The sequence below is a fragment of the Nipponia nippon genome, unplaced genomic scaffold (assembly GCF_047370975.1).
Source record: "Nipponia nippon isolate SJK-2023a ecotype South Korea unplaced genomic scaffold, ASM4737097v1 scaffold_4, whole genome shotgun sequence".
NCBI classification, from domain to species: domain Eukaryota; kingdom Metazoa; phylum Chordata; class Aves; order Pelecaniformes; family Threskiornithidae; genus Nipponia; species Nipponia nippon.
This window is the reverse complement of record NW_028262358.1, coordinates 55,827,188-55,842,018: the sequence shown is the minus strand read 5'-3', so window position 1 is coordinate 55,842,018 and position 14,831 is coordinate 55,827,188. Positions and strand designations below refer to the sequence as shown.

Genomic DNA, 14,831 nt, shown 5'->3' with positions numbered 1-14,831 from the left:
CTATTTTTTCAAGAAGATGTTGGAGCAGAACAGCCATGGGCCTTTACTACAGTCTTATCTTTCATTCTCATTTTTGTAAAGACTCCATTTAGTGTCCAACTAGAAATGACATCAGCCCTAAGTTAGATGTCAATATTGTGGTGGCCAAGCTTCCATCTTGTTCGCAGCGTCTTAAAATGTTCACAGAGCTAAAAGTTACCCTCTTTTACTACACCTCATCCATCTCCCTGAACTCAGGACTCCAAACCCTGTGCTGCCGATCCCACAGGCCTTCGTTCCACACTGCTCCTCATTCCAAACCATATCCTTCCTTGCAGGGCCATCAGCCTCCTCCAGCCTGCTCCCCTCCCATGTGGCAGTGTGAATGACAAACATCCAGCTTTTGGCATCCAGAAATGACCGTGTCAGGAATCCTTTTGTGCAGTTGGCAAGCCGCCTGCCCATCCCCAGGCACTTGCTGTATCCAAGCTGTGCAGGTTCCTCAACAAGCACAGCTGCCTCCCATATGCTGTGGATCTGAATGGGAAAGCCAGATCTGCTTCCATAGCTTGAGCTAATAGGCAGGATACTTGAGCTATTGCCAATAAAACAACCTTACAAAAGAGAAAACAGCACACAATCCCTCCTGGGATGCAAGAGGCTTGGTCTCCAGTCCCTCCTTTGATGCCTGTTTAGGGACTTCATGTTAACCAGTAACAGGATAGTATAAATGCCTAAACCTTGCAAAAGGACTGGCAGAGGTTGTGTGCCTTGAGCACAGTCTGGTGGGAGATGCTGGTTGGATCCATACCTCCAGATGCCAGAGCTGGGCAGCGAGATCAGCCACCTGCAGTATGAGCCCCCTGACGCAATATGAAAGCAAGAAGAGGGACGGGCATCCTGCAGTGTTTCGACATCCCTGCATTTGCTGTGACCAGTGCAGGTAACTATTTGCAGATACTGGATTTAGCAGTATTTTCTTAGCTGAGATAGACAGGAAAACGTGTAGCTTTATAAAATGAGTTCAGGTGTGAATCTATGCAAGTTTTTTGAGATACAAATGTTGCTAAACATCCTTAGCCATCCATAGAACATAAATGGCTGGAAAAATTTCATGTTTGAAGTCCAAGGTCTGTCAACATAAATCACAAGCACCTCCGGATATTCGGTGCCGTGAGGAGTATACCCCAGCTAAGCAGAAGTGAGGGAGTCTAGAAGATACCAGTTATGGGCCTAAGGTCCCCAATCTACTACTCTATGCCAATTTTTTTGTGGACATTCATGTTGTTGCTTTGCTGTTTTTTTTTTTTTATATACTTCAGTTACACTGGCAAGGCATATGATTTACTAATTTTTCATTCTGGCTCACTGAATACGGTTATCTATCTTGAATTTAATGGAGGCTTTTTTTTCTTCACAGTCTTCTGAAATAACTTATTACTTCTTCTGAAATATGCGTATTTTATAGAAACTTACAACCAAATTGCAGTTTAATTCTGTAATTAGTTGCTTTAATTCATATCAAAAGCTGAATGTCAGCCAACCACAAATGAATTGTCAGGAGCAAATCTAACTCTCCGAAGATGAAGCAACCATCAGAAAGTAATTTACACTAAGCAAGCTGAAAAAAACACCACATACACACGTTAGAAGAAATTTGTAGTTGTATTTTATTTAATCAATGAAAATCTACCTTAAAAACACAAATCAAATTTGGTAACCCAATACATTGGATCAGAGAAAGCTTCAAGCTTTTAAGCACAAGCCAGAAGTCACAGTCTCAAATGAGAGTTTCAGAGGCCAAAGCAATACGCTGGAACAAAGTAGTATCTTTATGTGGAGGCATGCTCCTTGCACCATTAGCGTGGTTTCGGGTGCAGCATTTTTTTAGCTGTCAGTTATAAGAAGAAGCTTTTGTATTTGTTTTATAGTTAAGTTTGTTGCATTGCTTACCTAGGCCCTGGATTAATGGAGAAAACAGGCAAGTTTAAGCACTCGCCTGTTCAATTACTACCAACAGACAATTTACATTGTGGTAAAGCTAGCTTTATTTAAATGAGGTTCAGACAAGAATTAACTTTACATATTATTAACAGCTTTGGAGCTACAAACATAAGAATGAGGAGTACACAGGTCATGCTATTGTTATTTCGTTTTACCTGCTGCAGTTATTGCAATATGGCTTAACGTACATAGGTATACAGTTTGTACAAATTCAGCCAAGTTTGCACTTGTGAGGTGTTATTAAGAGCATGATTAACTTGCAAGCCAACTTAAACCTGTGGAAACCAACCGAGGTTGTTGGAATTGCCCAAAGCTAAGGGGGAAAGCTGCCGCTAACAATGGACAGAGATAGACTGGATTGTTTGAAACCACATTGTTCGGCTTTAAATATTTATAAAATTTGCTCTGAGGTAACGAAAAATCTTTTGATGCTTCCACGCAGGGCAGCACCAGATGGTGCAATCACACCAGTGCAATCAGTCACATTGCTTGCTGTACGTGCAGCCTCGAGGAGAGGCAAGCACCCGCCATAACAAGAGCATTTGTACACTAAAAGTTGATTTTAAAATAAATTACTATACAGGTAGGATAGTGAGCTATTGTTCAACTTGATGGGCATTGGTTTCACAAAGTGCGATCTGTAACCTTCACTTTAGAAATCAGAGCAGAAAGTACGGACTTGTACCCCGTGTTTGATTTTAATGTAAACAACAAAAGAGAGGACTGACTCCTGTTGGGGACAGACATCCCAGGATTCTCAGTCTTGGGGCTTCTTTCCATTGTTAAATCACCCTGCTCATTCTGGTCTACAGCTGTTGTGAGTCCAATCCACCTTACATGAAGGTTTTTAAGATCTCGGCACCCCAAAGGTCTCATCAGCTTTTTGCAATCCAAGGCAGAATTCATCACCAAGCCCTTACCCTCTTTCCTACTCCCCCCTCAGTGAAGACAGGGAATTGATAGGAGCAGGGAGGATTTCAGGAGATGCTGTGGTGGGAAGGAGGTTCAGGCAGGGGTTGGGAAAGGAGGAAGCTTGTCTGCAGGAAGGATGTTAGATGGCGTAGGTGTGGGTAAAGGCTTGCGGGTGGATGGGGCAGCAACCAGAAATGAGCAGACTCAGGAATGAGGTGGGTGCAATTTGAGGGTTGTGGTACCACTGGGGTTGCTACATGAGCAAGACATCAGGGAAAGGGTAAGTCTGGAGGGTTCTCAGAAACCAGGGACTGCAAGTAGAAGTGATCGGTGGATCTGACACAGGCCAGGGCTCTCCTTTTATGTTTAGAAATAACATAGTTCTACATTAAAATCAGAACTGGGTTTAGAATATACATATAAATATTCAAAGCAAGACAGCCAAGTTTTTGAGAGTTTTACAAGGGGAAAAACCTGGAACAATAAATAGGAAACTACATGTTATCAATTTCCACTCCAATGGTATCAATTTCCTCTCCAGGCTACTCTACAAAATTCATTTAAGGATACACCTAAATGGTACAGAAGTATCATAGCTCTACATTAAAATCAGAACTGGGTTTAAGACATACATATAAATATTCAACACATTACAGTCCAGTCCTGAGACCTGAAGTCTGGAACAACAGAAAAAGGGCATTCTCAATCTCCCTTCAAGCTAGACTGTGGAAGTAATTTCCAACTAAATCAGGCCTGCACAAATACAACTGAAGGACAGATAGAGATACCTGAATGGGACTGAAAGGCAGCAATCTCGAGCATCTTGCTCAAGAATTTGTGCATGATCCAGTTCCTGCTGTTTGATAAAGACACGTCTGCTATTCGGCCAGAAGTCTCATGTTCTCATCAGTCAGCCCTCCTCTTCCCCCTCACACACAAGTCAAACAGCATCTATGGCCACTCGTAGGTCAAATCAAGGCAGCTACAGAAGATGCGGAGGGTAAGGGAGACTGCAGAAAGAAGGCCGGGGGATTCAGGGATGAGTGGAGGGATTCAAGGAGATGGGATGGACAGGACACACGTTAAGTGAGGGGATGGTAATAACTAGGGCACAAATTTTAGTGGTCTGTCCATTCACTCAGTTGTACATCTCCAGTCTAAATGGTATATTTTGGGCAGAGGCAAATGACCTTCGAACAGAACACACGTGTAGATATAGCCAACATTAAAGGCATTGTTTTTTAATAGAAATAACACAAAAGGTGAGGTCTTCAAAAGAGCAGATGTTAACATCCAAGAATAAAGTGTAGTGAATAAAGCTCCTGGTTCTATCACAGGATTGTCAGTTGTTCCCTAGGACTGGCATCTCTCCTATGGATGCTTAGCACATCTGAAAGAAAGACAACAGTAAAAAAAAGCTTTATTTATGACAACTTACTCTCTCAAGAATATCTTATTTTCCCAAGGAGTTCTCAAAGATAGAAATAAAGATCTCATGACTTAGTTAAGCAAGTGCAGTAAATATCCTAGGGAGAGACTACACCTATCATTTCTGATTCAGATTTCACTGAAGCGCAAAGAGCTTTGGTACATGAGGTGCTCCAGGTTTACCATGGAAGGCAACACTCATCCTTTGGGATTTTAAAAAGACCTTTGTTAGAGAGGAAGCGTGTTTGCGGATTAAGTCCCATACATTAAGCACGTGCCATAAGAAACCACGTTTTCTACCTCCCAGAAATATCATCCTAAACTACAGGCCAAGTCAAAGGACATTAAAGTAAGGGTAGCTGTACAGAAAGGAAACAAGGTGTTGAGCAGCCACAGAGAGAGGCAGTAAAGTGTGGGGGGGGGAAATATTTGTGGCCTGTTGGTTAAACTGGGGAGCAGTTGCCTTTCACCAGAATTAAAAAAAAAGTTAGAGACACAACAGTTTGAGAGACCCCCAACACTATTTTGGAAAAAGAAAGAAATTGCTGGCTAAAAATGCTACTTACATTCAAGGCCTCAGGAGCCACTAAGTTCTGACTTTGTGAAGTATCACAAGATGTTCCTTCTTGGCAACTATCATCCTCCCATGTCTGTGTCTTCCCATCTTCCACTGGCGGGTGATGTTGTTCTTCCTCACTTTCTCTGCATGTTTGTTGACCTGTATGTTGGTCTGGGATTTCCATAATCTGCCCAACTTCTTTTTCCCTTAATTTTGGTGGGTGTATGGCTAGAGGGTCTTTGGTTGAATCTTCTGAAGTACTTAGTTCTAGTATTGATTTCTGAAGTCTCACACTTTCCCTTGAAATGTCTTCAGGGCCAGTCACAATTGTTAAAGAATTCTGACTTTGTTCATCTTTCAGCATCTCAGAAGTTAACAGCATGTCTTTTGTTTTTTCTACAGTTACATGAATTTCTGCAGACTCTGTTAAGGTAGCAGTTTTCACTATTCCTGATTGCTGGAGCTCTTGTTCTTTACTCCATATCTCTTGCTCTTTTACTGGAAGTTGACGATCCACCTGCGTACTTTCCAAAAGTTCAGGTATATTTGTATCTGATGGGCTTTTCCCTATGGACTTAATGCACTGCTCTGACTCAAAGGCAGCTGACTCCTCTGTTTCTGCAAGTTTGTGAACAGCCGTCTGGATGGCATTCAATACAATTTTCGTACTCTGGGACTCTATAGTCACAGACTGAACAACATCCTTCTCAAATTCCATGTGGGTGAGAGACAGACTGTCACTTAGAGGAACACCATTTTGTTCAGGTTGCCCTGTACTCTGGGGCCTCTCTTGCTCCTCTGATATTCCATTCATGGAAACAGAAGTTACTTGAGGCCCAGGTGCTTCTGCACTACCAAGCTCTGCAGTCCCACAGCCTGAATAGTCAACAGTAGTAGCTGGGACCTCTTCAGAAGCCATTTGGTTTGGTGTGGTTGCCAAGAGCTGTACAGTTTCGGCTGTCGTGTCTGCGGGCATTACGGTTTCTGCCATGACATGATCTTCAACTGCTGCAGCTGCTACAGGCACAGGCGCTTTCAGAGCCTCCAAGCCTTCAGCTTGTAGGAAAGCTGAGTCAGAGCCTTCCTCTTGCACGGTTAAAACCTCTTGCTGGACAGCAGCTGAACATTCATCACCTCTCACAGCTTCCCGTTTTCCAGATTCAAATACTTCTTTGGTTCTTTCCATCAATTGCTCATTTTTGTTACCTTCTTTCTGAAAGTCTTGACAGCTAGAGGTTTCTACAAGTTCTTGTTCTTTTGCCACAGTCTCTTCTTCAGCTAAGCTGCTTGGTGTTTCACATTTCTTAGGACTTAGGTCAGTGAGGACAGCATTTCCATTTTCAGAGATATCTGGGCATGCTGATGCTAAATTAGATACGCTGTCTGCTTCAATCTGCGTGGGAGCCTCAGTGGCAGTGGTATCACTCTCTAAGTGTGTTTCAGTTTTGAGCATAGCATCTTCCATCTTGTAACCTTCAGTTTCATCACTCTGGGAGGGTGTTTCAGTTGCTTTTTCTCTGCACTGTGGCTCTAGGATGGGCACAGAATCCTTTCCTGTAATGTGCCTGCCAGCACCATCCCTCACACTCTGCTCAGCATCTGCAGCTGCTTCTGAGCCAATTGTTTCTGAAAGAAGGGCAGAGGTTTTTACCCCATTCTGCAGTGGAACCTCAGCAACAGTGACTTCTGTGCTTTTTACTCCAAGGAGCAAAGCATCATCTTCCTCTTCCTCTCTCTGGGCAGGTGCCCTGCTAGGAACATCTTTAGTACAAGCTTGCTCTTGTGAGTCTAAGTCAGGAATTTCGTCTTGCCTTTCAGGTTTAACGGGGACCACAGTGACAACTGCTTCTGTGCAGTCTGGTCCCGTGGTGAGGGTTTCGCCCTCTCCTTCAAGCTGCACAGGCTCTTCAGCTGTAAGCCCCAAGGAAGAGGTTTCATCCTCTGTCTTGTCCTGCACCTGTGGAGAATTGCAACAGACCTGTGAAAAAGGGTGTGAGCAGAGAGCGACCAGGAATTTTCTGGGTGAAAAAGCACCAGAAGAAATGACCAAAAGGAGGAGGGTTATGGGAAGAACATGAGGTGATGACACTGAGATTAGTGGGTCACTAAGACCCAGCTTGTGCTCAGGACACGCAGCTCATTAAACAAAGAGCAGCCTAAAGCAAGGGACAGCCGACAGCACTTGAAACACAGACTAAGCCAGGAAGATGGTGGGGAGGTAGGGAAGAAGGTAGGAACACAGCCACAGTAACTCCTGTGTGTTTAAAGCTGGAGATAGTGGCGTCATTTCATTTCTTTGCAGAGGTACCTCAGCTACAATTGTATCTCTGCCTACAACTGAAGATACCATCCACTATGTATGGTACAATATGGATCACATATGTATCTCAGATGTTCATCTATTATTTTCAGTCACAATGTGCTGTGCAGGAGCCCTAATGGCAATTGTTTCAGCACCGTGGGATCCATGCACACCATCTCCCACTCCGTTTCTGTAGGAATTGCATCCACCTCACACAAGCACAAGTGGCTGCTGCTTCTGGACACCTGTGTGTGTGTGTCTCACTGGAAATGAACTTCAGTTGCCTCAGGCTGCACACGGAAGGTCCTTGACAGCAATACTGCCACAACCTGGTTCTAAATTAGATATGTCTAACACTTGCTGATTTTTTTCCTTGACAAATCAACCTTTGTGTTATATGTAATACTCACTGCAGTCGGTACTTCTGGAATACATTCATCTCTTGTCTCATCTGCTGTCAACCCTGTTACGGACAGTTTCTCTTGTTCTGAAGACTCCTGCTTTTCAAACAGCTCTTCCGTGGGAGTGACTGCTTTGATGCTGTGAAACTCCCTGTCATGTGATGAAGGTTCCTCTACTGTCCTCCGAACTTCAGATATTTCTTCGTCGTCTTCTTCCTCTGGTACTTCACATGCCTGCCACTGGCTTTCATCTCTCAATACATCTACAATTTCACATCCTTCTGTGCTTGCTTTCATTGCAGCAGATATTTCACTTCTCACTGAACCTTCATGTAGAAGACTCTCTTCAACTCCATTTTGGCCCTGAATGCTCCCTGCACTTCCCTGGGGCTGGAGGCCATCCTCCTTGTGCTCGCCTTTTTTCAAGGACTGTTCAAGCAAAAGAGTTTCCTGGCCTACAACTTGCCCATCTTTAGCATCATCTTTCACTTCTGACTCAATTCCTTGCACTGTTGTAATTATAGTTGCTGTCATGGTTCTCTCACTAACCAGCTGTGCTACATCTGCTGACTTCACTCTTTCAGCAACTTCGTGAAGAACTTTTTGCGTCTGTTTGTCTAATTCTTTCAAATTTTGTTCAGTGGCCTCTACTTCTTGTACAGGTGTAACTTCCTCTGTAGTATCTGGGGTTTCTAACAACTGCGAAACAGCAGAAACCATCTCAGTTGTCTCCTCAGCAAGGGACACTTCCATTGTTTCTTCAGCGCAGGAAGCTCCTGCTGTCTCCTCCAGAGCTGTCACTGCTTCTGAGGATGGCTCTAGCTCACTTGCTGTGGTGTCATCACTTATATCCTTTCCCGTCTCTGCAACTGTCTTAGCAGCTACCACTGCTTCTTCCACAATGACATCCGATTCAAATGTTTTCTCAGTTTCTTTCTCTTCCTCTTCTTTTGCCTGCTCAATGCACTCCGTCAGAGCAGCAGATATCCAAGATGGTGACCTTTCTTCAATACTGGTAACCGCCCTTTCCCCTTCCACAACAGTAACAGTAACTGCATGTACCAGCCCTTCATGTGCTTGCTCAATTCTTAGGGTCTCCTCTAATTTTTCTGCTCTCTCTTCCTCTAAGGCTCGTTCTCTCATCGCTTCAGCATCTTTTGCTTGTTGGGCTTCAATTTTCTCCTGCTCTGCTGCTTCGTATTCAGATAAAGGAACGACAGCTGGAATATCTGAATCTTCTTCTGTTGTTTCTGCCATGTCATCTCTTGCTTGTTTAAGATGAGTTGGTTCTGGCTTTCCATCTGACTTTTTCTTCCTACGCCCAGCCATCAGTTTTCTAAATGGAACCCACGATTCATCTTTTCCAGGCTCACCATCCGATGTTGAATGTTCCAGGCTAGATCCCACAACAGAGTCTTCAGTTCTCTCTTCCATTCTGGTTTTGGATCTCCTTCTTGAAGTGACCAACCTTTTAAATGATTCCCATGTTGAAATACCTTCACCTTCAGATGGGCTTCCAGCTTGTTCTGGGGAAGAATTCCCTTGTCCTTGATCGCTCTCCTGAGAGCTAGTAAGAATTGCATCTGTTGCTGTTTCTTTGCTCTGTCCAGACTCCTCTATTTTTTCACTTTCTTGACCAAGCTTATGTTCAGTTTCTTCATCAGATGATGATGATTTCCTGGCTCTTTTCTTTGAAGAACCTACACATATAAAAGCTTCCCAGGACACAGAGGTGTCAACCTTTCTTTTGGGCTCTTCTGTGGTTTTGTCTGGTTTCTGGTCCATCCCATTTTCTTTTACTTCTCCCTGATTTTCATCAACAGCGTTTTCAGTTGCAGACACTGCAACACTCTTTGTCTTATCAATTTCTTCTTCTTTATCACTTTCAGAAGGTCTTCTGACACGTTTCTTGGGAGTCACCATCTTTTTAAACGATGCCCAGGGTGTAACACTTTCTCTTTTTCGCTCCACATCTGAAATTGCAGCATCTTCATTTTCAGTGACCTGCATTCCATCAACAGATTTTTCCAAAGAAGGAATTTCATTCATTTCCTCAGGAGAAGAAGCAGAACTCTCCCCTTTTTGTTCCTCTGGGCTATCTGGGGAATCTGATAAGTGCTGCATTGGTTCACCCTGTTCCCCTAACTTAGATTCTTCTCTTTTGCCTTTATGCTTCTTTCCAGACAGTTTTTTTAATCCAGTACCCGTGAATAGTTTCTTTAAAGGGCTGCCTTGTAGTTTAGTTTTTTCTTGAGAAGACAGCAGTTCAGCTTCATTTGTGATACCTTCTGGAGGCCTCTTTCCAGCTGCCTCTTCAGGAGTTATTTCCATGGTTGTTTCATCTGGTTTGATAGTATCAGTCACAACTATGTCAGTTTTTCCCTGGAGTCCTTCATCAGTGGGTTTGATTGACTGTTGATCATCCTCTGTGTCAACTGAATGTTCAGAAGTAGAAAAGGACTTCAATCCAGGAGCATCCAGAGTCAGTTTTGTCTCATGTTCTTTGCTTTCCTTCTTCTCTGTGGTTCTATCCGGAGCTTCTCCTTGTGTGATGTCTTCTGCTGTGGGTGACATTTTCAATTCTGCTTCCTCTGTTTTTTCATCAAATGATTTTTTCCCCAGTGGAGCAGGTTTACCTCCTTCTCTTCCTTCAGATTTTTTAAGCTGTTCACTAGAAATTTCAATTGCCAAAGATCCTGCTTCAAGTTTCTCTTCAGAGGGTATTTCAGTTCTGTCATCTATTTCACACTTCTCCGTTGACTCCAGTTTTTCTCCTGCAGGTAGGACTTCTGAGGATGTTTTCAATTCTTCGTTCACACTGTCAGTGGTAACAGGTACCACTGACCTTGTTTTTAGTGGTTTCTCTGTCACCTCACTTTCCTTCTCTCCTTCTTCAGTTTTTTCTTCCTTTTTACCAAGATCTTCTGAGACTTCCACCAATTTCCTTTCTTCACCATCATCTTCAGCTTTTTTCTCCTTTGCACTTTCTTCAACAACTGCTGCTGCTACATCCTCTTTTTGTCCCTGCTCATCATGCTTGACTAGCTCTTCCTCCTCACTTGCTTCAACTCCTATGGCTGCCACAGTCATTTTTGAATCCTGCTTTTCACCTTCAGTTTGCTCCTTCTCATGTGCTTCAATAGTTACTGCTGTCACATTCCTCTGTTCATCTTGCTTCTCGAACTCAGATTTCTCCTCCTTTTCACTTGTTTCAGTTGTTAATGTTGCCCCCTCTTTTTCTTGCTCCTCTTCTTTTGTAGGAGACTGTAGTTCATCTTCTTTAGGCTTCCTAAAACTCTTCTTTTTTCTAAATCCAGTCCATCCCTGAGTAAAAAATTTTCTTAATGGCGATGCAGTATCAGTGGCTAAGGCAGCTGACTGAGAACAAATCTCATTTGCTTCTGGTGTTTTGGGAGATTCGTCTTCTGTTTTCTCATTTTTCAGTGTGTCTTTGGTGTTGTCTTCTGCAGAGAGCGCATCCTCAGGCATTGCTATTTCTTCTGAGCTGACTTCTTTTGGATCATCAGCTCCTTCAGGGACTTGTGTTTCTTTTTTCACAGTAAGCAGTTGAACTGGTTCCGATTTTCCCGTCTTTTCCTTCTTTACTGTGAATCTGAATCCAACAAATTTAAAAACCTTTTTAAAACCCAGATCATAAGACTGTGGCTCAGATGCATGGTCAAGGTCTTCTGCGTCTTCTTCCGAAGACGGCAACTGTTTAACTGAATGAGCACCCTCTTTCTCAGCATCTACGCCGTCCTCGGTGTTTGAGTCCGACGGACTTGTCTCCATAGTTTCGGTGCCTTCCTTCAAAGTTACACTGGAATGTTCTGTCTGTCCAACTGTTTAAAAAAAGAAAAAAAAAAAAGAAAAGAGTTAGTTCCCTTCTCAATTTAATGTTATATTATACCTTTATATATTTTTTTTTATTTTTATCAAACTTTCCTAAACAGACACGTTCTATCATCTGTGTGCCTCTACTATGGGCTACTATTAATTTTTTTTTAAGGATTAGTTTTTATTCTAAGATTACCATAATTCCTTTCCTTCCTCATACCATTGTATGGGTCTTTCCAAAGTTTATTTGCAAATACACCTTTTGAGCTTATATTCTCTCATTATCTGTCCTTCTTTTGCAGGTTTTTTTGTTGGGGGGGGGTGAGTGTAAGGGTTTTTTTGGTGTTTGTTTTTTTGTTTGGGTTTTTTTGTTTGTTTGTTTGTTTTTAACTTTAAGGCAAACTTATGGGAGGAAAAAAAATAGTTCTATCATTACTCAAAGAATATACCAATATATGTAATTATCTAAAGCAAAGCTCAGTATCCTTTCCATGCAGAGACACCTCTGAGGGAAAAAGAAAAAAAAAATTAAAGACCGTGTTGACCTTAAATGATGACAAGAAAAGCAAAGCTCATTTTACAGCTCTGTCCCAAAAGACTAGTAAGATGTGAAAACACCCATGGGAAATTTCCTATTTTTCTGAAAACTTGTAACTCCTAAAACAGTTACATTACAATATATTTGTTTTACAGATCATGAATCTTGGAATTCTCCTATACACCACATCACAACTATGGCCAGGCAGAAACCTCACCTACAGCAATTCCATATTGCTTAAAATTAATGGGGTTGTTACTATGCAGGCAGGTAAAATCCTACCCTCCACTGCTCAAGTCTGTGTTGGCATCATCTCTTTCTTGAGCACCATTTGAGTTTTGCCTTCAGGACACTGGCAACCACCCCCTCAGTCTTGCTGGGACGATTTAAGTATTATTGCTCCCTCTGGCAATGAGCTGCCTAAGTTCACAGGCTAGAATATACATTAAACCCCCTGAAATGCAGCAGTTAAGAAGCCAGCACACATCCAGTTTAAAGCACAAAATTGCAAACTCCCCATGCCCCAAATAAGTAAATTCAAAAGGAAAAGGTGGAAAGGAACAAGGACACTAAGCCTTTAAGTTCTGCCATTTAAACACAAAAAATGAGCAGGTAAAACTGCTGTTGCCTATAATGAGAATTTTAATAATAGTAATAACTGTGTGATGAACATGCCTGATGATGAACAGGACAACACATGAAGATAAAAGTCTATGGCACGTTCAAGACACCAAAAGATTCTTGGGCTTGGATACTGCCAGGATTTCAGTTTAACATTGTTCTTGACCCTTGATTTTGTGCAACAGGCGGAAGTGCAAGGGCTGAGTGATCGTGCTCGTCTCCCTGACCAAATTTGTTGGAATGCTAAGATGACAAAATAAAAAAAATAATCAATGTTAAATAGCAACGTCTTGGGAAAAGGCATGGCCCTTTTCTTGTAAGTTGCACATGTGCTACTTCGATGCCCAAAGGTGTGCAGGACACAGTTTTCAAAAGTACATCCATCACTGAATTCCCCAAAGTGATTTAGTTTCTATTTGATCCATCTTCTAAGTTGGACCTAACTCTGCAGTTGGCCCTGCTTTGCGCAGGGGCTGGACCACCTGATCTCCAGAGGTCCCTTCCAGCCTAGATGCTTCCTTGATTCTGCTTGCTTATGTCCCCTTTGAGAAGAATGGCATCTTCATAAGCACATAGACAATGCACTCCAGGTAAGGCTGAAACACAACTGAATGATAAGCAAAACTACATCTACAAGTATACTGGCTTCTAATAGCTATGTAGAGGGCAAATGATGTTTATATTCACTATCAGCAGCCTACTGGTTGTTGTTTCTCAGTTGACATAAGCAAAGCTTTTTATTTTTCCCTTTATCTAGCAGTTTAAAATTATTTACCTTAATTGCTAATTGACTTAGAAGTCTGTCCTCTGATAACACCCTATAACTCCCTGAACATTATAAACCAGAGATGTTCAAACCAAGTAATTTGTGAGGGAGTGGGGTAAGAAGAAATAGACATTTTTTTCTGAAGAAGCCAGGATTATTACTCCATTGGTAATATACCTCTTGTAAACACCAGAACACTCCACAAGCAAAAATAACTCACTGCAAGAACACTTCAGTCAGTGAAGGGAAATAAGGCTACAAGCACAGCTAGAAGCAGCAATAACACTTTTGAACTCTTTTCATTTTCAGATGGTTACCAAAGAAAAACTGATCTGCTTATTTTATTAATATTTTTGGACTCTTATGAATCAAACATTATGTAGTTGCATGCCGAGACTACACAAGGATAAAGCCAAGGAATCACTTTTGTATCTGTGTTCATTTATTCTTTGGTCCAAAAACAAATTAACTGTCGTTTCTGTCAAACTGTGTAATTTAACAGAAAGCTTATCTGGCTTAATAGGAATTCCCAAAGTTGGAGACATTTCTTCAAACACTAGGGTACATATCACAGATTTTAACTATTTAGTAACAGGTACTTTAATATACTCTATAATATTTAACATACTTTAGATATACACACCCATAGATAGATAGATAGATAAAGATGTATTAACTCTTCTCTTTTTCCTGGGTGAAGAAGGTGATATTTCTTCCCTTTGTCTATGCTACAACTATTTTCTGGCTGAACTAGCTATGAAATTAAACACTGATCATTTAACGTTAAATAAAAATTTGTTCATGAGCGAGGCCTCTTAGCACCTCTGGTGGAAACAAGGTCTATAGAGTCTCCCTTCCTTTCTTCCTCAGTCCTGCATTGATGCCGAAGCGCTCCCCCTTAGACCTATGGAAATCTCTATCTCCACCTGACACGACTCGGACAAAGATAGAGCAAAAAAATGAGGCTGAGAGCCAATGGGGAATGCTGGGTCTAAGTGGGAACGGCCAGAAGCAGGAAGGCAATAGGAGCAGAAGAGAGTTCACAAGACACTCGTGACTCATTGCAGGCAACTGGTGGGCAGCCAGAGACACAGCTTTCTAAGGGTTCCCCTTTCCTCTTGCAAACAGACCCTGGCAATGCACGCTTACCGTATTGAAAATCCTGAGATTTCAAAAAAACATAAAAAGTTGCAGTTGAGGCTGCATTTTTTTTTTTTTTATTCCTAGAACACAAATTTAGTGCTTAAGAAGAGTTTCAGGGGGTTACAAGCAAACAGGGTTACTGTAAGAGGGGAATGATACAGAATATGAATGAGTGAGGTATTCTATTTCCAAAGTGAGAGATAAGATGTAAGACTAGTGTATAACGGTATCTCTTCGTATTCATGATAAGCATTCAAAGGTTTTTTGCTTATTCTAGTTATAAATTGATGTGTTCATAACACCCGAAGACAAAGATTCAGTATCTGTAAAATGCTTTGCAG

General features: G+C 42.0%; 1 protein-coding gene across 4 annotated transcripts in view; it reads right to left on the bottom strand.

The window, feature by feature from the left end:
• Positions 1-1,631: 1,631 nt before the first annotated feature.
• AKAP12 (A-kinase anchoring protein 12) overlaps positions 1,632-14,831 on the bottom strand; it is a 31,189-nt gene continuing 17,989 nt past the window's right edge. For all 4 annotated transcript variants that reach the window (XM_087776343.1, XM_087776346.1, XM_087776347.1 and 1 more), the window contains 3 exons: positions 7,595-11,427; positions 4,890-6,839; positions 1,632-4,285 (listed from right to left, as the gene is read on the bottom strand). In XM_087776343.1, coding sequence (XP_087632469.1) covers positions 4,277-4,285; positions 4,890-6,839; positions 7,595-11,427 — 5,792 coding nt within the window. In that variant the 3' untranslated portion in view covers positions 1,632-4,276. The remainder of the gene's footprint in view (positions 4,286-4,889; positions 6,840-7,594; positions 11,428-14,831) is intronic.